General features: G+C 41.7%; 1 protein-coding gene across 2 annotated transcripts in view; it reads right to left on the reverse strand.

The window, feature by feature from the left end:
• Positions 1–26,887, reverse strand: part of LOC144773609 (transient receptor potential cation channel subfamily M member 2-like) — a 1,291,174-nt gene that overhangs the window by 1,093,534 nt on the left and 170,753 nt on the right. For both annotated transcript variants that reach the window (XM_078658751.1, XM_078658750.1), the window contains exon 7: positions 19,981–20,161. In XM_078658751.1, coding sequence (XP_078514877.1) covers positions 19,981–20,161 — 181 coding nt within the window. The remainder of the gene's footprint in view (positions 1–19,980; positions 20,162–26,887) is intronic.

The raw sequence follows: 26,887 nt of genomic DNA on the forward strand, positions 1-26,887 counted from the left end.
TGGAGCACATCTGCAAAATGTTTCGGCGAGGGACTTTATGGAGAAAGTGAATCTGCAAGATAATATTTTGGAATCTCATCTATCAATCTCATGGCATGTCAGCGTGGTACAAACGAGTGTTGGTACAGTCATGGGGAATTGAAATGTATGCTAAGAAACCTAGGAACTCCTACATGGTTCCTCACTCTTAGCTGTGCCGAGTATGCATGGGACGACTTCAATTTCTACGAGAGGCAAATGCAAATATACAAAATATAGAATTCAAAACACCTGGAGAACTGTGTTCTTTGGATCCAGTGTATGTATGCAGATATTTCAATCAGATTTGAAGCTATGATGTCTTTTATTACCAACAAAAAAAATCCTCCCCTTGGAGAGGTTTTGGATTTCTTTTGGAGAAAGGAGTATCAAGCGAGAGGTGCTCCTCACATACATATGTTGTGGATTAAAGATGCACCCAAATTTGGAACAGATTCGGATGAAACAGTAATGAGTTTCATTGAAGAGTATTCAACATGTGCTGTTCCGAAAACTACAGAGGAAAACAGTTTAAGGCAACAAGTTTTACACTTTCAATCCCATCGTTGTGGAAAGTACTGTCGTCGAAAATTCAGAAACAAGGACAAGTACTACACAAAATGTCGTTTCGGCTTTCCACGACAAGTGATTTCTAAAGGAAGAGTAAATAATTTGATGTCTTCTCTGCGACATACTGTGACGAGGAAATCACCAAAAAATACATACAATTTAAAAAGAAACGAAGAGTCCAAGTACATCAATGACTACAACCCAGTGATTTTGTCCATGTGGAATGCTAACATGGATATTCAGTTCGTTGCTGACAACTGTTGCTGTGGCTAGATATGTGACGTCTTACATCACAAAAAAAGAAAAGACAGAATTGAAGGAAATGTGGGAAGACATTTCACATGAAAAGAGTCTAAGCAAGAAATTATACAGTTACAGTCTGAAGATGTTGTCGCATCGAGAAATTGGAGCATATGAATGTTCTGATCGATTGTCGTCAGCAAGTCTCTATGCCAAATCTAGAACCATCATTCGGGTGAGTCTAGGTCTTGCTGCAACACGAAATCGAGTTTTGAAATCTGTACAAGAGTATTTGGCGGAGAAAGTACCAGAAAGTACAGATATTTTGAAGACAAACATGTTGGATACATACTATCCAAATAGAAGTCCTCATCTTGAGAACGCTGGACTTCTGCAAAGATATATTTATAAGAGGAACATCAGAGAAGATATCAATAATGGAATATATGCTGTCATTGGATGTGAAGGATGTCTAGTGAAACAGAAAAAAGGTCATTTGATTAATCATCGAAAATTGAGTTGTGATAATCCAGATAAGAGAATTTTATTATTTGGCTCTTTTGCAACTCTTTAAACCATGGCGTGAAGAAGAGGAACTACTTGGAGATTTTCTCTGTTATGAAGACTCTTAATGCAACGAAGGATACCATAGAATGTCCTATTTTTCCAAATTATCTGCAAATGTTGAATGAAGAAATAGAGCAAGAAGCAACAATTGCTGCAGAGATTGCGAGAGACAGTTCTCAAGGCAGTCAGAGCTCTGCTTCATTGAGTCAGGATCCACTAGGAGGACCAATTACCCAAAATGAAGCTGCCACTGCCATGGATGAGGTGGAAAGAGCTATGGAGCAAGCTCAAGAGGATGTATTTAATTTAGAAGATTTGGTGAAAAAATAAAACCTTGAGCAGAAACAGATATATGACGAAGTCACAGAACAGGTTGAACATGGATTCAGTCATGAGAAGAAAGAGTGCTCATGTACATCATTTAAGCCTGTCCGACTGTATGTGAGTGGAGAAGCTGGAACTGTAAAAAGTTTTGATTAAAGCAATTGCATCTTATCTGCAGAAAAGGACTGAATCACCGCTGTCTTGTGTTGTTACCGCTCCAACTGGGCTGGCAGCACATAATATTAAAGGGATTACTTTACATCATTTACTGATGCTGCCAGTGGAGCATGATAACAAAATGCAATATCACAAGCTATCTGGAGATGCGTGTTCCGAAGTTGAGTCCTGAAGAAAATGAAACTTCTTATCATTGATGAAGTAAGCATGGTGTCAAATATAATGCTTGCTTTTGTGCATTTGAGAATGCAAGAAATTCTTAGAACAGACTTTGATGTTTTATTTGGAGGAAAACATTGTTTTTGGAGATCTTCTGCAGTTGACTCCAGTGAAAGGACAACCTGTGTTCAAAATGCTCACGCATGAAGATTCCAGGAAGTGCCTAGGAAGCATTGGAAACGTTAATATATGGTTAAACTTCAAATATGCAGAACTGCTTCAAAATATTCGGCAGGCAAAGGATGAAGATTATAAAAATATTTTACAAGATGTAAGAGTCGGAAAAATAAGTCAGCAAGGGAAAGAAACTTTACATGGACGGTTAATTTCAAATTTGTACCCAAATGAAAACATTCTTCCAGAGAATATTTTTAAGAAAATTAACGAGAAGAAATCTGGCATATGTTTGATGCCAACTCTGAAAGAATGTTCCATGTTCACCAACAAAATGTTAAATTTAGAAAATGGAGATAGTGAAACTGGAAGCTACAGATAAAATAGAGCATATGGGAGCAACAATTGTTTTGTCTGAAAATTTGAAATCAAAATTGGATTCATTAGAGAAGACTATATCTAAAACTGCTGGTTTTGAAAAGACTCTGAATGTGTGTTTGAATTGTCGTATCATTTTGAGAAGGAATTTAAAGGTTGAAAGAGGTCTGGTAAATGGAGCAATGGGTCATGTTGGTTTTGTGAATTACAAAAATAGAGATGAAATTGAAATTTTAAAAATTAAATTTGATGGCATTGATGAAATAGAACAAATTTGTCGTTGTTCAGCTAGATTTTTGCTCGTGAAAGACTTATATGTTCGCCGAAAACAGTTTCCTATTTGTTTGGCATATGCAGTGACAATTAATAAATCTCAAGGTTTAAGTGTAGATAGTGCTTTGGTGAACAATGGAAGTTCTGTGTTTAAAGAGGATATGGCATATGTGGCATTATCACGAGTCAGAACTTTATCAGGATTGTACTTTATTGAGTGTGATGAAACAAAGATTTGTGCTGATCTAGATTGTGTTAAAGAATACAATAGGTTAAGAAGAGAGTATGCTCCACATTTGCCTCAATATCCTCCGTTTGAAAAACGTGTGGTAGGCCGAAAAAGAAGAAATGAGATTAATTGCAGTGAGGTATTAGCAAAAAGGCAAAAGTAGATAAAAGTGTAATTGTAAAGAGAAAGAAATAGGATTCTGTTGAAGATGTTGGATTTCAGTTTGAAAACAGATCTGGTGTCAACTGCTATGCTAATGTAGTAGTTAATGTTTTTTTTCTTCAAAATTTACAAAAACAGATTGTCGAAAATCGGGAACAAACATTGTGCTGTTTATTGAATTCTGTGTTAGAGAAATGTAGTAGTGATAGAGCAAAAATAGAAAGTGTTTCAGAAATTAGAAATCTAGACATATGTTCAGGTCAAAATCAATTTTCACAGAATATTCAGCAGGATTGTCAGGAATGTTTAATGTATATGTTTGATGTATTGCAAGATGGAGTAGATATAAAAAATCTTTTTAACCTTTCTTATCAATGGCAACATGACTGTGATAACTGTGCTTATTCAAGTACTACTAGAATAGACTCTGAAAGATTTATATATTTGACTTTACCAGACTGCAAATCAGTGCCTTTTAATAATCTAGTTAAAGCAGCGGATCACAATATGGTGTGAACCCAATGTAAGTCTATAATGCTGTCCACATTATTTCTACAAAGTTATGGTCACTATGTCATTTTAATGTTCCACCGATGTAGACCTGATGGAACTAAATTGACAACTTCTATTAAACATTTCGTGGCTTCTCAGTTATCGATATCAGGAAGAACCTTTGCAACTGTAGCCATTATTTTTCATGACGGTCCTTCTACAACATCAGGGCATTACACATGCTATTTAAAAACTTCTAAAGGTTGGACCCAAATAACAACACTCATTTGACTTTCAAACAACGTTTGCCTTTTGGCTTTATAAATTCATACCTAGTGTTTTTACAGCCAAAATTTAGTTAAAAGTAATTGGCCTATGAAGACGGAAGCAGTTAATAAAGGTTATTTTGCTGTTTAAAAATATATTCTGAGTAAGTGATCCAGGCAATATAAAAAATTGACTTGTCATATAGGTACTGTAAGTGTCAGTCGGTCAAAGCACGCTTTATTCGATTTAAAAAACCCATAAAAAGCACATACAGTACATATACGTTAAAATCACATTTCATATTTTATACACAAGCAAGGCAAGCCAATATTTGATTAAACTACATCGTGTCTGACACTGTTTTAAAAAGATACCTTATTTACAATAAAATGTTCAGTGGTGCACGTTTATTCCTGGTACAAAAAGCTTCTGCTAGGAAACTGGCAACACTAAAAGTAATGTGAATATTGCCCAACATCTGGAGGTAGATTAATGCAGGTCTCACTGGAATGAAGCCCGCCTCCCTCAGCACAGGTAACAGATGTTTTTTCCTAGCAGCCGTATAAAACCCACAAAACATCATAAAATGCATGGTATCTTGCTCAGAAAAGTTATCACATTCACAAGGGTGGGCATCTTTAGAATGGTTCCAAGATGGATAGTAACCCAAAGAAAATTGAATCAAGTTAAACCTGAATCTAGATAATAAGAATCTATGGAGGGGTCTTGTAACAAAATTCAGGTATGGTTCCAGGGTTGGGGTAGTGATTAACAGAGTGTGCTCTTACAGAAGGTTTCATTATTTCCTTGCCCTCTCTATTAAGGCGGACCATATCTGTAAAATGGGCTTTGATCCACTTTACGTCCTCTCTCCTAATATTACAAGGAGATAGAAAAAGTTCCGGTCTACCTAAGGCTGAAAATGTGTTTTTTAAATACTCAAACCAAGGTATTTCCATGGCATGGTCCAAAGACAGGACGTCCTCCAGAATAAGATGGTTCAAGGTTAATTTTGGGTTCAGCCATGTCCTTGCCCAAAATAAGAGGGGTGCCAGGTTTAGCTTATCTGTAATGTAACACAAACCCACTTCCTCGTGGATGGAAAATGTAGGGGTCGATTTTGGAACTGAGAGCAATAGTCTAATTAACCTATTTTCTACCCTTTGGATTTTATCTTGAATAACGTGACCCCACAAGGCGGCCCCATAGGTGGCGATGGGAATACACTTGGTGTTATAAACCTTCAAAAGTGCTTCCATTGGCCTAGCACCCAGCCTTTTTGTGAAACCCAACAGGGCAGTTGTCGAGCGGGCCAAGGCTAAGCTCTTCGCCTTTATCTGGGGGGCCCAGGACCCCCTTTCATCGAAAAGGACCCCCAGGTAGGAGAAGACCTAAACCCTGGAAACCACCTCACCCTTGCATATGAAGGTTTTGGATCTTAATTTCCCTCTCTGCTTACCCACTATCATTGAATGAGATTTTTTCGCGTTTACCTTTAGGTCAAGATTTTCCATGAAGGAGCCAAAACAATCCAATAGTGTCTGTAGACCGATGCCCGTACGGGCAATCAGTACCGCATCGTGCGCGTATAGGAGGGCCGGGACCTGCTGCCCTCCCACACGCGGAACGTCTGCCCCCCCTCCTCTAGATGTTTTTCCAGCCCATTTATATGTACTGTAAGTGGATCTCATAGTAAGTGATATTAGTATTATACAAAATGATGAACATGACTGAGTCAGATGGTTTTACAAATACTTGAATATTGTGAAAATGTTGTAGAGCCTTTCTTTCAGAACGTTGGGAAAAAGGTCATTTCAGAGTGCCTTAGAATTAATTTGAAAATATACTCATACATCTGACACTATTTGACCAAATGGAAAGGTGCAGGAATGAGTAAAGAGTCATGACTGAAAAAAAGGAGTATATGAAAATATTTCAGATGTTTTTGGAGCTTTTCTTGTACAAAGTCGATGAAATGGATTTAAGTGAACAGCAAAGTACTTTGCAACGAGAAAAGGACCTCCATTATACAGTATTTGGCCTCAAGGAAAAGTCACTCAAAGATTAGCGTACATTTGTCATTTGTCAGTATCTAAGTTTTTTTTTAAAACACAATCTTTTAGATTGAGGGTTTTTTTTCCCGATGTCATATGATGAGTAATTTGAACTCACTGTTTTAAGTGAAATTCAATATATTCTGAGAACAGCAAAAATAAACTATGTAACATGTTGTACAAGTTATTTTATACTTTGGATTGTGTACATTAAATTGTATTCTCATTCTCTGACACTCACTTTCCTTTTTCCATCCTCTTTCAGCTCTTTTTACTCACTTATGTCTCTCTCATTCTCTGTAACCCCCGTTCCTTTACTCCACTTCTTTGACAACCCCTCATTCTCATTTCAACTGTGTGCATCCCCTCTCTCCCTTGCATAACTTTTCAGCTGTCAGTCTCTGCTTTACTTCCCTTTTCCGTATTTTCCTCCTTTGCTCTTTTAGTAATTCCTGTTTACTCACTCAGCAGTATTATTGCACTCTATCACTATAAATCACCAACTCTCTCTCGCTTATCTTTGTTTGCTCCTTACTTTTGACCTCTTCTCTCTATTTTTCGTTCACTACTTCTATGTCCTCAGTGCCTCACTTTCCTTGTTTTATGTTCAGTTGTGTTTATCTACCTTCTATCACTTCTTTTACAGTAACTTCACTGCTCCTCTCTCATCGTTCTTCATCTCATTTCTTTTACTCTGGTTCCATTACTATCCCTCATTTCCTTTCTTTCAATGTCCTTCTCTTTACTTTCATCGCCAAATTATTTTCTTTCAGTACCACTGTTTTAGTCATCTTCTCCTCTTTCCTTTTTTTGCTCTCTTACTCATTTCCTTTTCTCACTCATTGTACTCCACCTCACTCAGTTTTTCTCTATTGTGTCTGCCTACTAACTTCCTCAGTCCATTTCCCTCAATCGTTGTATATTATCCTCTCTCCCTTCATCCTTTCACTCTGACTGTTCTTCACTTACTCAGTTCTCTTCTATTCCTCATTCTTCTAAATGCATCCTTAGACTGTTTTCTGTCTCAGTCATTATCTTTTTACTTACTTCTGTTTCCTGATTTAGTTTTGCTAACTCACATTGTTTTAGTATCTTTCTTACCTTCCGTTCATTTCTCTGTTCTTCTCTTTGTCAGTGAATCTATATGCCTTACTCTTTGTAATTTGCTCTCCTATTTCTTTCTCTTTTTTTGTCCATCCTTACTTTAATTCCCTTTGTGTCCTTCACTCTTACTTTATTTCTAAATAGAGTGTTATGATTTGTAACCTCTTCATTTGTATCTTTTAATTTAAAATACATTTCATTAATTATAACTTCTTTTTTCTTCTCTCTTTCACAGATACAAACTGTAGTAAAAAAATTTAATGAAAGTTACATTTATTATATGGTAAGTATGACAAAATAAATGTAGTTTGTCATCACCCTTTGCTTTTAGCTCACTAACATTTTCTCAATCAACCTCACTCCTGTGTCTTTACTCTGCTTCCCTTACTTATTCTTATTCTACATGTTTACTCCCCTTTCCCTATTTTCCCTCTCATATTCAATCTTTCAATCCCTATTCTTTACTTCACGTACCCTCTGTTCCCTTCCTTTGCTTCTTCACTCACTCTTTTTCTTAATTTACCCTACTCCTACACATACACGTGATCCCCTCCCAACACATACACCCCCCCCCACACACACACACCATACACCTCATACACACAAAAAAATCCTCCCACACACCTCAAACACACACATTCCATACACACACATACATCGAACACATACACCCCACGCTCATACACTCCTCACACATTTCACACACCCTCACCTCCACCCACACCGAAACACCCCACACAGCCACACCCACAGACACCTTACACACCCACACCCTGACCTACACCCACTGACTCCCTATAAGTCACACACTGCATTACTTATCTTTCTTTGCTGTTTCACTCAAGCCCATTCAGGTACGGTTTCCTTTACTCTTTGTCCTTTCTCTTTCTCACTCCCCATGTCTTATCCTAATTCAATTTTTCCCCCTCTTTCACCCCTCTTTACTTATACTACCTGGTCTTTTCTCACTTTCCCTCATCGTTCTTCATTTATTCCGGTTCCGCCACTACCCTTCATTCTCCATTTTTTACTGGCCTTTCTTTTTCTTTTAACAGCCAGTCACATTCTCCCACTATCTCTACTTTAGTGTTCTTCCTCTCTTCCTTTTGCTCCTTTAGTCATTTTACTTTTCTCACTTTCATCCAATTACACCTTCTCTATATTTTACTATGTAATAAACAATCCCTCTGTGTTCATCCTGTAGCTCTTTTTCTCTTAACATAACTCTGTGTTCTTCTCTCATGCTAACTGCTTCATTAAATTTTTTTTATTTTTTGTGGGGGGCGCGCCCCGGTACGTGTACTCTAAGGACAAAAAAGTGACTGAGATCCTTTAAAAATATAGGTTTAATTTTACATATGAAAGGTAGTTCTAAAAAGAACTGGTTTTTTTCTTTTTTGTTGTTTTATATTTTTTTGTTGTTTTTTGAACATTTTGTACTTTTTTTGGTTTTTCAAAACAGTTTTATATTTTTTTGTATTTTTTATGGAAAGAAACAAAGAGAAAGGGAATTGAAAATGGCTCAACTGGAGCAAAAAAAAAAAACTGAAAAAATAACTTTTTTGGGGCAATTGTGATTGTCACCAGCAATGACGATGAGCTTTACACTTTTCCCCATAGGCCATAAGCTTGCCACATCCAGTACAAGTGACTTTAAAATCACCAAATCGTTCCTGGATACAAGGCATCACCTCTGATGTTTCTGGTCCCGATTGAGTGGGTTGCTTTCTTTTGGAGCTGGTCCTTGAACACTGGGGGAGGTGACTGGCCAGTTCCCTGATCTCTGTACGAGAATAGTTAGCAGGATGCTTCCGGGTCATATGCCGAATCATGGTATTATTACCAAATGAATATTTTTTTATCTGGATTACCCCTTGAGAGTTCTGCACCACAGATTCGACATGTGACCTTGGCCGCATTAACTTTTTTCTTGCCCTCTGGAAGTGAAAAAAACTCCCATACAATGTGTTCTTTTGACTTGTATGGGGTATTTTGTTCAGGCAGCCATCTGCTCCCCTCCTCCTCTTGCTCTTCTTCACCACCAATGTATTGTTGTGGTGGTCCTCTTGGTGGTTGTGGTGGTGGTGCAGATGCTGCAGCTATTGCTGCTACAGTAGCCATTTCAAAGTACAAAAGAATTGTCTCTGTAGATGAAACAGGTCTTCCTCAGTCAAAGGACTGAGTCAGAGTAAGGCAGAAAGGTGGGGTGTTTTATCATTTGGGAAAAAAAACTGTGCTGAACCAATCAGAAGTGTTATTTTCAGGTCACAAGACCCAGGCTGGTCACAAGACCCAGGCATTACTCATTTAGAAACCAAAACTGTTCTGCACCAATAGAAAGTGTTATTTTCAGGTCACATGACCTGATGCGCTTACGCTACGCGCCCCGGGGCGCGCCCGCGGGTGCGTAGCATAAGCGCGTCAGGATGTTTCGCGATCGTATGCGATCGCGTGCTTTCGGTTGCAATTACGCTGTGCGCCATATAACGCATCACGTGTGTACGCGATACGTCACAATGTTGTTTTCGTTCGCGGCAATAGCGCTCCCGGGACGCTCCCCGGTCCGCGCCCCGGGCGTGCCGTAATATTGCGCTTACCTGTGCGTTCACCGGTACGTGCCCCGGGTTAAAAATACATTTTTTTTTTACATATTTATACAATATAAAATTTGTTTTAAAATTTCTCACTTTCTATACCTATAAAGATTTGCTATTAAAAAACCATTGAAATTCACTTAAAAACCCATAGGTTTTACACCAGTTATAGTTAGCTGGAAATTTTACTCGCATAAAACCATTGAAATTCCCACGTTATAGTTAGTTGGACTCACTATAACTTGCGCGTGCAATGCACTGCTGATGATGTCACATATTACATCACTCATGACATGGTCAGTGACATCACTCATGACATCACTGATGACACCATCCTTGTGACAGAGTGACAGACCTTTTTTCACTGTAATGTAACCATTGAAACAAATATTCAAAAATAGAAACTAAAATTTACAAATATATGGATAGCCATACCACTTACAACAACCAATTCAATAATTCCACCATCTATATACACATGCACTCATTCACCAACAGTTCAATATAGTCACTCATACATATACTGACTCATCATATGTAGTGATACACCTATACATCCTGTTACACACCGACAGTCATCCAAAAGCTACTCACACACATACTCACACATGCAAATTAACTATTCAACATCCATTTATTTGCATATACAGCTATACACACACTACTACTTTACTTCTAAGGAAACTTACACATACTTACTCTCTTAAATAATCACTTATAGAAACACATACTAATTTAAATAGGGACTCTTACAATCTCTTACTCTCACATATACTCACTTATAAACAAATATTCACATACACTAGATTAAAACATATGTAGTTACTGATAAAGAAACTAGTGAGACACTCATTCAATCAGTAACACACACATACAGTCATCCACCCATACAGTCCTGCACATATGCTGTCTTCAAAAAACTTACAAAGAGAGACAGTCATTCATGCATCTATGTGCTAAGTTATACCTCCACCAAACTATACAAACTCATACTGATACTAAGAAAAACATCTAATAACCTATATACATACACATGTACCTACTCACCAACCCATGCAGCCACGTATACACAAAGTGAAACACTAATACATATATTTAAATATTTAAACATTACTCTCTAATATATGTATTCACTAAGATACACTTAATAAACCAGTTAACCAATCAATTTTTTAAAAAAAACATCCATATAAACACTAATTTAAACATTTATTCTTCCATCAACTTTTACATATACATATATAAACACATTTATTTTTCAGAAAGACATTCACTGGATGGTGTCATCAGTGATGTCATGAGTGATCTCACTGACCATGTCATGAGTGATGTAATATGTGACGTCATCAGCAGTGCATTGCACGCGCAAGTTATAGTGAGTCCACCTAACTATAACGTGGCAATTTCAATGGTTTTATGCGAGTAAAATTTCCAGCAAACTATAACTGGTGTAAAACCTATGCTTTTTTCAGTATATATATATATATATATATATATATATATATATATATATATATATATATATATATATATATATATATATATATATATATCACTGCTCCACAAGCACCAGATACCGAGTCACTCTCCTGACGGGTGCCGTCACGCGTTGGTGCAAACGCGCAATATCTTTTTGCTCAAGTTTTTCCCCGTTACAGGGACACAAACGACAGCACTCACGGGATGCTTCCAGTAAGCAGTATATATTTATTTCAACAGCAAAACAGACGCGATTCGGTGATTCCCTTCTTCTGTGTCAACCCGCACATTACAACGGGGCGTCCTTTGTAACTACAATCATGGAAACAGAAACAGGACTGCTGCGACCCTCTAACTTGTGGGCGCCATCTTTAAACGTTATCTTTGTGTATCAAAACAATATGAACTTAATGACTATAATGTCATGCACTTAATGCTCGTGCTCAAAACATATCCTCATAAACCCATATTGGTCTGTGAAATCTTGCCGTGGATCGGCAATGGCAACCCTCCGGTTGCCTTGTGTTCCTGCTATCAACGTTTCCTACATTGTTGTACATATTCTTATCAAATAACCCAAAGCATCAAAAATTTAATCAATTGCCAAAATGGCATCACATTATAACCCCACATTTAATCAATACAGCTACGGTGAGGCTAAACACCGCTATAAGGTCAACACCTTTACTGAAAAGTCATGCTAATTCTGCAAGAGTACATTTTCACAGTTCATCATCATTTGCCTCCTCATCCATGTTATATTCCCAGATGTACTGACAGCTCCTCTCCAGCATTCAGACCTTCCGGACTCTTGGTCTGAAGATCAACGATATATCTTGACTCAAGCCTACGAAGTTTAAGCAGTCTATCCCCACCTCTAGCACTTTCTGGTACATAATCAAGACAGAAATATTGTAACAGATTCCTGTCACTTTTGTGCTTAATAAAAAAGTGGCGAGCCACTGGGTAAGTGAAGTCCCTGTTTGCGATAGCCCGCATGTGCTCCAAGACTCTTAATTTCACACAGTTAATGGTGCTACCCACATATCTCATCCCGCAGGGACATTTCAAACAATAGACTGCAAAGGTTGTTTGACAAGACATGAACTTGTTGATCTTTTTGCCATGTTCCAGTCCCTTAACCTCATAGGATAGAGTACGTTTGCTGGCAGAGCAGGCTTTGCACCTCCCACACGGGAAAAACCCTTTAGCATCCCGAAGAGTCCCCTGTTTCTTTTTTATCACTGGATCTAAGTGACTATGGACTAGATTGTCCCTCAACGACCGTGCCCTTCTAAAGGTAATAAGAGGGTTTGGTGGAATATCCTGGCCAATAATATGGTCTGCTCTCAAGATATTCCAGTGTCTCTTTACCATACCCCTGAACCAGTTCGCATCTTGTGAGAAGGTGGTTATTATGCGAAATTTACCATCATCGATCTTTCTATCCTTTTTCTTAAAAAGATCAGCTCTAGGGATGTTGGATACTTTCCGAAGAGTGGTGGTAAGTAGTTTCTCATCATAGCCCCTTGCTAGAAAACGATTAACGCTCTCTTTAGCCGCCTCATCAAAATCTGATTCCATTGAGCAATTTCTCTTAAGCCGGAGGAGTTCACCATAGGGAATGCTATTTATTAGTCTGGGAGAATGGCTGCTGGATGCGTGCAATGTACTGTTGCCTGCTGTTGGCTTTCTATATAGGCAACAAGTTATTTTGTCATCTTGGATTCTTACTTGGAGATCTAGATAATTGGCTGACACCTTGCTGACCTGACCCGTGAATCTCAAGTTGTTATCGTTGAGGTTCAAATGTCGAATGAACTGTTCTCCCTCTTGTACTGTGCCATCCCACACTACGAACAGATCATCGATATACCTGTACCACGAAATTACTTTCGCGGTCCAAGAGCTGTTCTCTGTTGCCCAGGCTACCTGCTCCTCCCACCAGCCCACGAATAAATTCGCGTAGCTGGGGGCGAAGCAGGAACCCATGGCTGTACCAGAGATTTGCCTGTACAGGTCTCCCTGAAAGGTAAAGATGTTATTATACAGACAGTATTCTGTTAGTTCCAACAGCATTAAATTATGGGCAGCAAATTTCAGTTTTCTTTTCTTTAAGAAATGTTCTACTGCACATAAGCCTTGAGTGTGATCAATACAGGTATATAGACTTGTTATGTCTAAGGTGATCAGACAGTAAGTTGGTTGCCATTCCAATTTTTCCAAGTGTTCGATGAAGTCTGTGGAATCTCTTATATAGGATTTCAAGTTCAAAACTGCTTCAAATAAGAAATGATCCAAGTAGCGGGAAAGATTTTCAGTCAAGCTGCCTATCGATGAGACAATTGGTCTCCCAGGAGGTTGTTTAAGGTCCTTATGTACCTTCGGAAGGTAATAAAATGTTGGCAATATTGGACTAGTTGTTCTCAAGAATAGAAATTCATCTAAGTCGATCATCGATTTATCATGCCATTTATTTAACAATGCGTGAAGATTGATGATACTGTCATTGTATTGTGACTTCGTTGTTACTTCATAGCAGCTGCGATCGGTTAATTGCCTCATGGCTTCCCTTACATACTGTTCTCTTGTGAGGATTACGATATTTCCTCCTTTGTCAGAAGGTTTGCAGATTATTGTTGCATCATCCTCTAAGTTCTTCAGAGCTTCTCTTTGCTGACTCGTCAGATTGTCATTACCCTTACTCATAGGTTTATTCACTCTAAATTTCATCAGATCTCTTGTAATGAGGTCCGAGAAGGTATCTATGGAATCCATAGGCATCTGTGGTACAAATTTAGAAGGTAATTTGAGACCACTCGGTGGAGCTTCTTGTGCCACCTCAGTGTCTCTTATCCTCTGAGTCGATGTTATCACTGGCGAAATTGTCTCTACGACATTGCCTTTGCGCAGATCCTCTAGTATCTCCAGGGATGTCAAATCATTGACATTTAGCAGATCTGTATCTTTCCAGTTCGATTTTATCATCTTGGCTTCTTTAGACGTGGGCTTGGTCTTATGAAATTTATGCAGTTTTAGCTTCCGAATGAACTTATATAAGTCTATTCTGGTTTGCGTGTACTCTAGACGTCGGTTGGGGCAAAAGGTTAAACCTAGCTTGAGAACAGTCTCCTCAGTTGTCGTTAAGACCTTGTCCGAGAGGTTAATGATGGTAAGATGTTGATCATCTTTGGTTACCATCGTGCTCCCCTTTTGCTTCTTGTCACTCTCGGTGCGTAGGTTGCTTTTCCCTTTCCTCTTCCACCCACTGCGCCGGGTTTGTCTTCTTGTTCTGGAGGCTTGTTCTTCCCCCCTCGCAGCCAACTCCGGCGGATGACGTTGAACTCCTGGTGAAAAGGAGTCTTTGCAGCTCGTCTTGAGGGGCCTGCCACATCCTCCCCACTCAGTTCTTCCTCTGTTACTTCGGATTCAGAGGTTTCCACTCTTATATCCGTATCATCTTTCTTGGCTTGATTGTTGAGACTGTTCATCTCCTTTCGCGTTTGGTCGTACTTTTTCGCGAAGGTCAGAACTCTCCCCATCGCGTAGTCCCTCTCGTCTCGATCAAATTTCTCCTGTTTTCTTGATTTGATCTTACTCTCATATTTTTCCAGGCGTTTTTTCATTGCAGCTCTGAGTTGTTCATGTTGCTCTGTATCTGTGTTCTTTGCAAGTTCTTCCTCAAGAGCTTCTATTTCCTTGAGTGTTTTGTCTCTATCACTCCATGCGAACTGGACAAGAATCTCCAACATGCCCTTGCATGAAAGAGCCGTGTGTTTTGCCCACGCCTCTAATAGGAGAGGGTCCGGATTCTCATACGCGGGGATGGTGTAAATTCTTAAGCCCCGTGGCACCCTTTGTACCTCGATGTAACTCTGGAGGGAGGTGCCCTCCCACCATTTTCTGATTTCACGTTCGTATAGCCTTTCCAGCTTGATGTATTGACCCGCCAGCGTGCTCCGCCCCTCCTTTGCCGCTGTTACGGGTGGTTGCATGATGTCTGGGTTTTTATTTTTAAACATTCCTGCCGCCGCTTCTCTGCGGTCTGTGACGCTAAACATGCTGTCGTCGGGTGTGGTGCCACGGTCCCGCGCTCCACCTCTCTGCAATACTGCTAGTCCTGTTCGCTCCCTCGTCAGCCCACAACCGTTATTTCCTAAGGCGCGTAAAGTTGCAAAGGGCTTACCTTCTCACTGCGGTACTGCCCTCGCGCCTGGCGTCTACCTCCGTATTCCTTCCGCGGACTTGATATTCAGCCGCTGGGATCTTTGGTTGGGGCGGTGCACTCAGTTGAATTATCACTGCTCCACAAGCACCAGATACCGAGTCACTCTCCTGACGGGTGCCGTCACGCGTTGGTGCAAACGCGCAATATCTTTTTGCTCAAGTTTTTCCCCGTTACAGGGACACAAACGACAGCACTCACGGGATGCTTCCAGTAAGCAGTATATATTTATTTCAACAGCAAAACAGACGCGTTTCGGTGATTCCCTTCTTCTGTGTCAACCCGCACATTACAACGGGGCGTCCTTTGTAACTACAATCATGGAAACAGAAACAGGACTGATGCGACCCTCTAACTTGTGGGCGCCATCTTTAAACGTAATCTTTGTGTATCAAAACAATATGAACTTAATGACTATAATGTCATGCACTTAATGCTCGTGCTCAAAACATATCCTCATAAACCCATATTGGTCTGTGAAATCTTGCCCATAGTCACTTAGATCCAGTGATAAAAAAGAAACAGGGGACTCTTCGGGATGCTAAAGGGTTTTTCCCGTGTGGGAGGTGCAAAGCCTGCTCTGCCAGCAAACGTACTCTATCCTATGAGGTTAAGGGACTGGAACATGGCAAAAAGATCAACAAGTTCATGTCTTGTCAAACAACCTTTGCAGTCTATTGTTTGAAATGTCCCTGCGGGATGAGATATGTGGGTAGCACCATTAACTGTGTGAAATTAAGAGTCTTGGAGCACATGCGGGCTATCGCAAACAGGGACTTCACTTACCCAGTGGCTCGCCACTTTTTTATTAAGCACAAAAGTGACAGGAATCTGTTACAATATTTCTGTCTTGATTATGTACCAGAAAGTGCTAGAGGTGGGGATAGACTGCTTAAACTTCGTAGGCTTGAGTCAAGATATATCGTTGATCTTCAGACCAAGAGTCCGGAAGGTCTGAATGCTGGAGAGGAGCTGTCAGTACATCTGGGAATATAACATGGATGAGGAGGCAAATGATGATGAACTGTGAAAATGTACTCTTGCAGAATTAGCATGACTTTTCAGTAAAGGTGTTGACCTTATAGCGGTGTTTAGCCTCACCGTAGCTGTATTGATTAAATGTGGGGTTATAATGTGATGCCATTTTGGCAATTGATTAAATTTTTGATGCTTTGGGTTATTTGATAAGAATATGTACAACAATGTAGGAAACGTTGATAGCAGGAACACAAGGCAACCGGAGGGTTGCCATTGCCGATCCACGGCAAGATTTCACAGACCAATATGGGTTTATGAGGATATGTTTTGAGCACGAGCATTAAGTGCATGACATTATAGTCATTAAGTTCATATTGTTTTGATACACAAAGATAACGTTTAAAGATGGCGCCCACAAGTTAGAGGGTCGCATCAGTCCTGTTTCTGTTTCCATGATTGTAGTTACAAAGGACGCCCCGTTGTAATGTGCGGGTTGACACAGAAGAAGGGAATCACCGAAACGCGTCTGTTTTGCTGTTGAAATAAATATATACTGCTTACTGGAAGCATCCCGTGAGTGCTGTCGTTTGTGTCCCTGTAACGGGGAAAAACTTGAGCAAAAATATATATATATATATATATATATATATATATATATATATATATATATATATATATATATATATATATAATGTGATCAAGCGCTCTGTGAAGCGCGAAACGCGTCGTGACGATTGGGAGCACTGAGGTCGAAAAAATAAATTAATCTTTGCACCAAAACTGGGTCCGTGTCCGTACTTGCAGCAAATAAGTATTTCTGCGACGTTTCGGATTATTCCTGGATATATATATATATATATATATATATAGTGGAAACGCAGTGTATATCTGCACTTAACATTTACAAGGGTCTGCTTAGTTTTAAAGATGCCGGGACATTCTTTGTGGCTCTAAGTCAAGTTCCATAAATTAAAATAATTTTACGAGAGGCATTTCAGATCATAATCAGTCACACAATGGATATCAAAGAAAAATGCAGTTTAGAAAATTGTGAAGAGAACTCAACATAAGAGCCAATGGTAGGGGCATTAAATAACATATGTTATGAAAAGCTGTGCAATGTTAGAAGAACTATATCGACTGTACCTCAATTTTAGGTGTCGCATAGGCAGCGCATGCGTTGCCTCTACGAGGCAGCAAGTAGTTAGTATTAGTGGTGAAACTCCACCCATTGTGTGTATTTGCCTCACATTGGTTAAATCTTGCATTGTTCTATTTATGGAACTCATTAATTGGTTGGTGGTCCGAATCATCACTTACAGTTTGCAGGAAGCAGCACCGAGCAAATACAGTCTCCTTCCACTGCTCAGCATTATCTACTCATTTAGGGACTACTTTCTTGCTTATTTTCCACCGCTGTTCACCACTAGCTGCCGAGTTTGGAAGTGTTGGCTTTTTAGTTTCCTGTTCCCGCCCCCCTCCCGTTGGCCGTGTTGCCCATCTTCCCGTCCCCTTTCCTGTTGTCCGCGTCCACGTTTCCTTTGTTCCCGCCCCCCTCCCGCTGTCTGTTGTCTTGAGGCGGTGCGACTGCTCAGGGGTGAGTTTCATTCTTCATTTTTGTTACCGTTCTGTTTGTCCCCGCCCTCCTCCCACTGTCCATTGCATTGCTGTTTGTGGCAGCCATGGAGGTGCGGCTGCTCAGTTACAGGGCTTATCCTTCCCAGCCGGGTCGGGTATTCGCAACCCGTTCCCTTTGTTTCCACCCCCTCCCGCTGTCTGTTGTCCTGAGGCTTGTGGCGGTGCGGCTGCTCAGGGGTGAGTTTCATTCTTCATTTTAGTTACCGTTCAGTTTGTCCCCGCCCTCCTCCCGCTGTCTGTTGTGTTGCTGTTTGTGGCGGCCATGGAGTGCCTCGGTTTTCGGGCTGTCTATGATCAGTGACTGTGCAGTTCTTTCTTAACAAAGCCTCTATTTTTACTGTCTTTTATCAGTGTCTCACTACCAGAGGGGTCTCGGATCCGCATCTCACCTTTCTCTAATATATTTCTCCGTCTGCTGACTCTCCTTCTCTGATGCACGTCTCTGTAGCCTCGCCTCTTTCTGATCCGTGCTTCTGCGTCCGCAGTCTCTGGGCTCTGTCACTTCAGGCTTCCCTGTCTCGGGTCTGTGTCCCTGTACTCGACTTCTTGAATTCTTGTCTTTGTCATCGCTTGTCTGTCCCAACTCTCTGCAGTCTCTGATCACTAGCTCAGTATCTAATGCTTCGGATCTGTGTGCATAGATAGGGGTACCTGCACTTGTTCAATTGGAATGGGATTGTACCTGTGCTTCTCAGCAGGCAGGGGAACAATACTTTTAATGGGAGCGTACTGTCAGTTCTCATGCACATACTGGTACTCAGTGTGTGGAGTACCAGCACTACTAGATTTCCTTGTTGTGCTTTGGAACGAGGCTTCACAGTTCTAAATTTCATCGCTCTCCTTCAGATCTTTAAGAAGCAAGATAATCTAGAATTGTTGTTTTTTGGGACAGTGCAAAAAGAAAATGCCCGTCTAAATGCAGACGTGTGTCTCTGGGTTTCTACGTCTGTTTTTGTCAACCAGTCTGAATCAGTTGCGGATTACTAAATAGAACAAGCATTTGCAATGCAATAGGTCTCGCATTATTAATGTTTGAGCTATTGGTGTTGCATCATTACTAGCAATTCCAATAGCTCAAACTTTAATAATGCGAGACCTATTGCATTGCAAATGCTTGTTAGATCTAGCTCCAACCAGCCTAAGCTGTCTGGCTGTACTCCAGTGCAGATTCTCATAGTAGAAACGGTCTTTTGCTCTTGATACTTTAGAAGGTGGTTTGCTGTTTTCCATGAGTTCATCGCTGCACCTGGCCGTTGTAGTAGTGAAACTTTTCATAAGTGTGACTGATTCTGGAAATGTCTCTATTATGGTATAACAGAGTATTTTCTTGCACTGGTGGTGGTGGGGGGAGGGGGGAATTATTACCAGATTCTTGGGTCTTTACTTGTAATATTATTTTGTGATTTACAGATTTCTCAATACATTTTCATACTAGACTAACATATGAAGCCCTCAGTGTCTTCTTTAATTAATAGCTTTGAGCCTCATAAGTACCCCCACCCCGATAACTCTGCATACAAGGAGACGGTCAGTGCTTAATTTGGGCTGATGTTTCCAGTGCTTTGCACCAGCACTTATGGTCCACCACATGGTGGCGCTGCCTGTCTAATTTTAGAATGACCACAACAGTTGTTTAATAATTCTGTATACATTAAAAATGACTAATAAGAGGCACTCAATCCATTCTTACAGCATTGGGTGGCCTGGACTAGTTGAATTGTCACACTTGTAGGAGTGTCATGGTTAGTAATTGTATTGGTACTGTGATTGGCCAGTGCAATGGGTGGTGCAAGCTGCAGCGGCCTCCTGTCAGGGGCCCTGACATTTCTATTTTTACAAATTAAGCACTGGGGCAGTCACTCTCAGAGGCAAAATTACCTTCTTTCTTCACGGCTTGCTCAGAGATGAACCTTTCCAGTTTGGTCCTCAGGGGGATCTCGACCCCGTACCGCCCCTGTGTCCCATCGTCCACCAGGATGAAGTGAGAGTGGTTGTTATCCAGACAGCAGAGGCCACCTTGATTTTTCTCATCCAAATCGTACTCAGCTGGGCGACCATCCTAAAAGGAAATACATTTAGAATTGGTTCCCCTGATGGTAGGAAGTCTGAAGACAGTTCCAGGAGTCTACTTTAACAATGGTACCCACACAGGGCCAGAAAGGTAACTTTGCAGAGAAGCTAAAAGCCCTGCGGTTTGGGTATTTAATTCTAGAAAACTGTGAGGTCAGTTCTCTGGGGCCTGCAGAACTCAAGGGCAGTTAGGAAATTCTTGTAACAAGTACTGGCACTGTCCATGGAAATACAGAAACAACATTTAATTGAAATGCTAAGCGCCTCTTTTTTAGGTCTTAACTGTCAGGGATTAGCAGGGTGCAACTCTTGCAGGAGGGTCAGGGGATATGAAGGCAGGCAGGAGAAGGCTCACTCACAACGAATGAACGGAATGGTTTATTTTCATTCATTGGATCATAAAATCGCAGATACAAACATGCACAAAATGGTAACTTCTTAAAATATCTGCATCAAAAGAAAATATTAAAAAGGTAGAAATACCTCATTGGAAAAAGAGGAAATGATAATACCCATTCATTGATATGAAAACCCTAAACCAATAAATTACATTTTTTTCATTTGATGACACAAACGTTCATCTGCCCAACAGGTCATAACCCTAAGGGGCATATTATCTAGGAAGTGGCGGTGAGAGGCAGTAGCCTTCTTGGTTTAACGCCTCTAATGGCCACTTCGGAAGCGCCAGGCTGCACCATGTGTGCCGATTCCTGCAGCACACACAAAATGGCATTAAAAAAAGGTTGGCTTATGTACAGGAAGTGACACCTTCCTGTACATGAACAAACCTTGGCATTTTGCTTTTTCCATGTGTGCAGCACACATGGAAAAAGTAACAAGCATTGGCATAGCCAATAGATCTCGCTTTTGGGACCTAAGTATTTAGTTATCCAGCACAATATCCTTGGTTCAACACATCAACTGTTGCATGGCTAAACACTTATAAGGTCCCAAAGGCGAGACCTTTTGGCTATGCCAATGCTTGTTTTTGGAGCAGGGGCTGACAGACAATGCATCAGCGTGCTGCAACGTAAACGGATTACCTCAGTAGAAAAAAGTATCAACGGTAAAGTTAGACGGGTGCGCTGGTATGAGCTAAAGTACCACTCAACAGGTCATTGGGGTGAAATGTCGGGGGCAACCTGTAGCTCACAGGTTCTGGTCTCGAGGGGCCTGCAAAGCCTATCAGCATTCTGATGTCGATGAAGTGAGTTACACTCACAAGACAAGTATTACGAAGTGCCCCAGTGGGTTAGGACAGTTCTCATTTCACACTACGTGAGCGCGTGAGGCGCAGACGTGCACGCGTGTTAATGCGGAGGCAGCAGCTTGTGTGGAACGAAGAAGCAGAGAAATCGAGAGTGAGGGTGAGCACGAGCAGTTCCTACCCATGGTTTTCGAAGGCCAAAACCAAAATAAAATATTTTCTTTTTTGCCATTTTATGAAGCGCGAAGCGATTTACGCGAGCACAAGTTGAAATTACATAAGGTCCCAATCATCTTTTAGGCACCGGGAAGTGGAGTGGTGTGCCCAGAATCACAGGTTGTGGAGCCGACTCCGAGACTGGAGCCTTGTTCCGCCGATTTTTAAATTTTCATCTGTTGTGTGTGTGTGTCACACATTCGTAGGTGCGTGTTGAGAGCGTATTGCAGTTTGTGAGCAATTTTTAAAATAGCACGCTCCTCATAACTTAAGCATTTTTTGGACAGAGTAAATCAAATTTCTAATAGCATTCTGCAAATATTAAGTCTGCACCACAAGTTTGGTGAAAATGTATCAAGATTTAAAATTGGTTTTGTAACTGATTTCTAGCATATTTAATATGCTCTATCAACAAATAAATAAAAAATGTGAAATTTGTCAAGAGCCTTGAAAGAAATGGAACCAAGAGGATCTTTAATCTTAAATCCATACTGCTTAGCTACACTTCATCTTCTATTTATTACAACAGGTCGCATGCTTCTACATTGTCACACTTTGTAATAACTAATGACATGTTATTTTTGACAAAATAATAAATGTCCTGTGGCATCTTTATTTTCTCTTTCTTGCTCTAAGCTGATGTGCATTCTCACATCATCAGCTCATTGGATGCTGCAGAGTTCTTTATTGGAATGTATGGTCACCTTGCTGCGCCGCCCAATGCCAAAGTGAAAGGGCAGAAATACACCATATTTATAAAATACGATGCATTCCTGTCCTTTTCCTCTGCTCTGGTGCTGTTCCAGTAGCCTAGCACCAACGTAGGCACCCGTGCACCATGGTGCAAGAGTGCCTGTGTTGTCAGCAGGATTATTTAAGTACAGGAAAGGGCACCTTCCTGCACAGAATCAATTCATTGAGATGTGTTCCTCTTTCTATGTGTGCTGCAGAATGCACTCTGCCTTGAAGAGAAGTGGCGTATGCCACCATTAACCCAACATATTTTATGGACAAACCTCACACAAGTTGAATGCAAATTAGCTTAGGGTCAACAGTGACCCCAAAATAAGTGAAATAATTTACCCTGTCAATTGCATGGTTGTTAATTTAGTTTAACACCTGGTCAGGGCTGCAAATGGACAATAACCTTGGATGTTGCCGGTTTATTTGTCAGTCACAAAGATTCCATGTATGTTACATATTTAGGGACTAAACACTGCAGTCCTTCAGAGTTTGTAGCAAAGACCTGGCATCAGAAGCATCAAATAAAAGTGAAGATCAGCTCCTTGCCAGCCTCAGGGGGTCTACACATCCCAACAACAAAGACTCCATCCCTAGTTGGTTGATGCAGATGGTGAACCGGAAGGATGCTAAAACACGCCCTGCCTGGCACCTCTCACCAACCTGAAACAAGAAGTGCATTCCCCACCCGACCCACACCTCACAGAAGTATTAAAATTCCTAAAAAGAGCAGCTAACAGGGTAGCAGTGTCTGGGGCCAAGTCCACAGAGGCCAAAATTAACCACAATTCATCCAGAAAAGCCAGAAAAAGACTCTGAGCCCAGCCCACAGCCTGTTTGCTCTAAATGCAGGGGTACATGTGCATCATACTGTTCATAGTCCCTCTTAAGAGTTTAGGGATTGCAGAAGAGTTGAAGGACTCTGAGGTGTTTGAGGACCCCTGGGTCTGGAAATGCAGGGGGAACAGCACCCTGTGTGGTGGCAGTCTGCCTGGTAAGATCTCAGCATTTGCTCTCCACCTGAATTAGTACAGGAGGATCACAGTCTGACCAGACTGGCACCGAAAGCAGCCCTGGCAAATTTTGCCAGATTGTCTCCATAGGGTGCATAGCGAGCAAGCGCAGTGAGCCAGCCTGACCACTTCAGAGGTGTGTAGGGGATCCCCCTCAAGAAAGATTGGGGGGAAAATGGCAAACATGGTGCATTCTACAAAAGATGTTTCCTTATATATTAACTGCAATTAGCTTTTAAAGCATAGTAAATGTTGGCCTTACAGTGCAACAGGATACGAAAATCTTTGGTGGGGCCCTTCAATAATTCCTTTATTATCCCCGTCCAACATTGTCCCTCTTCTCTCCATAGCCCCTCATGTATTTTATTTGTTTTATAGCGCCGCTCATACCCATGTAGGGTGTCCGAGCACTTCTGTACATCACACACACATGAAAAGTCAATTAATCATACGAGCGTAAATCAGTGCATAGAAAATGTTACATAAGACAAAAGGGAATACAAGGTGTAGGATATTCATGAGTCATTCATACTAGTAGGCATTTTTTTAAGTAATTCAATACGTAATTCAGTGGGTGGTGCTGGATTTACTAATAAGAATGTATTTATGCCCAAACAAACCCATTTTAACTACATTAGGATTATGAAAGACAACTTGGACTGCTCTCCTCAATAGGGTTAGGTTTGAAACCTCCACAGAACAAGCGGGTAGCTCCAGAGTCACTGGTAATTACTCTGGCCACACTCTAGTCCATCATTACTTTGCACACCATGTGACCTCAGTTTGGACCCAACTGTAGGAGAGTAGGGTCTGCTATCCTATGGTCACCCCAATTTTTGCTTCACTGGTTTTCGACTTAATGTGGCTGTGGGCCTGCTAATCAGACCCACAGCCTGCTGTTCTCTCTCTAAATTCACAGACATGTACTATAGGTACATAACAAATTTGGTACTGGACACCTTGTCAGCCCCTATACAGTGCACTATAGGTGCCAAGGTCATAGGTGCATCCAAGGCCTACCAGGGGCTGCAGCATATCTTTTGCCACCCCTGGCTGGTACTTAAATCGACACAACCGGCTGTTCACACAGCTGGGGCAAGGTGGTGTAATCACCCCTTGCTTAGATATAGTATACCCATGTCTAAACCTATATCTGGACACATATATACCTATCAGTCACTCCTATGGCAGGCCTTTAGAATCCTGGAGGCAGAGTGCTTGGTTTTATGTGAGATGGTGCTCTAGCATGAGCTGAGCCTGTCTGCAGTGTTCGGAACCATTTCCTTACTGCTGTTCCAGTGATACTGCCATACCATATACTCTTAAGTGCATTATAATCCTCGCGGTTATTGCTAACTTTGGTTTGGCTTTATCAAAACATGTCGTGTTTGGTGTCATACACTTTGGAATACTACCCCCTCACCAGTTCTGGCGACAGGGGTAGCATTCCACCCTTCTAGAGGGAGAAGACATGTTACTTACTGCAAATGCGGTTAATCCTAACCAGAGCCCCAGCATCACAAAATGGATGCTGCTGCCACAGACACATGTCTGACCTCCTGCTCCTGACCGAAACTTTGCAGAGGACGCCTGGACAAAGAGTTTCCTGTCACAGGGAGGTGTCACACCACCCCAGACAGGAGATAGTGGATTGTAGCAGGGAGGGTTGAATGAAACTAGACACTGCCTGGGGCGCACAAGGTGTCCCTGGGCAGATTCCAGTCAAACCGGTTCTGGGGCCATCCAGCCCCAGTCCTGGCGGCAAACTGGACAAAGGAAAGGGTTGTAACCACCCCCTTCCTGGGTCCCACCCATAGGAGGGACCTAGCAGGTAATCCAGCCCCCAGATTTGGAATATAGGTGGGAGCAGTGCCAATGCACATCAGATTATCCTGACTGAAACTTATGAAATGAAACTCTGGACCCTTCGACATCCCACTCGACGTGGAAGACTGAAGAATCTCCCTTGTGGTCAAGGAGTGACCACCCTGTGCAAACAGGCACCATCCAGCACCTCGACGTTTGCTTTGTTGCAGTTCCCGCCGGAACTCTAGCGACAGATCGACAAGAGCCAGCTTTCCTGCCTTCCAACAGTCCGATCCACAGTCTATGCAGAGCTGAGACCCGTGGAGGCGACATGAAGCATGGGAGCGGCCATTCTTGGAGGAACAATGAAGCGCTGACCGTGCAGCACCCGAGGCCCCCTCGAAGCTGTGCATTGGAGTCTGAGAATCTCCAGCCCTGAGCAGCTTGTGCACCGAAGCCCACCCCTCCACACTCGAGTGCTGCGTGGGGCCCTTTTGCATTTTCCTGCTAGACGCGTTGGTCCGGTCGCTTGCCCGTTGGCTAGTGGCTCCAGTACCAAAGAAACCTTGAATTTACACAGCTGATCTGGTTGCTCCAGATTGGCCCTCGCTCCCCTGAAAAGGAGCACCCGCTCTGACCTTGCTGGTCCGAGTGTTAAGCCTTCTTCGAATCCTGCGTGGGTTGCCCTTGCCAAGGCTTGTTGACTCCGATCGTGAAGCCGACACCGCCAACAGTGTGAGCCATCGTGGGACAGCTCGTGATTCACTCCAGGACATCCTCGGTGCCCCAGAGTCCACGTGGCAGCGGAGACAAGGCACCCGACATCAACCTGATTGCGCCCGACATTGCCTGGTTCCTTCCTGGTCACTGGCTAGTGACCCAGTCTCTGTCCCCTCTGCTTTCAGGTACCCTTCAACTTCGATCCACACTTGGATCGCACTGGACACTTCTCTTCTGGACGCCTGCAGCATCTTCATCCTCAGGCACCATCGAACTGCGTGACGAAACCAGACACAGGTTGGCACCTGTGCACCCGCGTTCTGTGGGTGAGGTAACTTACTAGCGCCAGTGTTCCCACACTGGTACACACCTCTAGTGCCTACGTCTAAAGTTTGGTAGTCCTAGTCCAGTCGGAAGACTCCTTTTGCAATAACTTTGTAACTTTTACGCACCATTGACTTTGCATTGGTGCAAGCCGTGCTTCCCGCACTGCACCCGAATCCCGCGGGCTACTCCCGTCCTAACTGCTGTTAGTCCAGTGTAGTCCCAGCGATTCACAAGGCCCTAGGCCTTACCCCCGATCTATTAGTGATTGTTATACCACTTTTTTTGATATATGGTTTGAGTGGCCACCGGCCTCATCCAAAAACGTGCAATTTGTCTATGTTATACTGTGCTTTTATTTAAACGCTTGGGCTTCATTGCTCATAAAGAGTAGTGGGGATTATTCTAAGAATAAATACATATATTTTGATAATATATAACTTGTGTGGTGTCCTTTCATTTGATATTACAGGATTGCATATGGTAAAACAGCTGGCTTCACATGTGCTTTGGAGTTAAGCCTTTAAGGCTGCTTAGTCCATGCTACCCCTAGGATAGCTAGTCTATAAGGTTGACTTACAACCACCACCATAAGGGATTGTTTGGACTGATACAGGGTGCTCACAGAACTGTGGACATCATATGCCAGGCCAACTTCTCACATTGGTGAGCAGCGGTACGGATTTGA

The sequence above is a fragment of the Lissotriton helveticus genome, chromosome 8 (genome assembly GCF_964261635.1).
Source record: "Lissotriton helveticus chromosome 8, aLisHel1.1, whole genome shotgun sequence".
Lineage (NCBI taxonomy): Eukaryota > Metazoa > Chordata > Amphibia > Caudata > Salamandridae > Lissotriton > Lissotriton helveticus.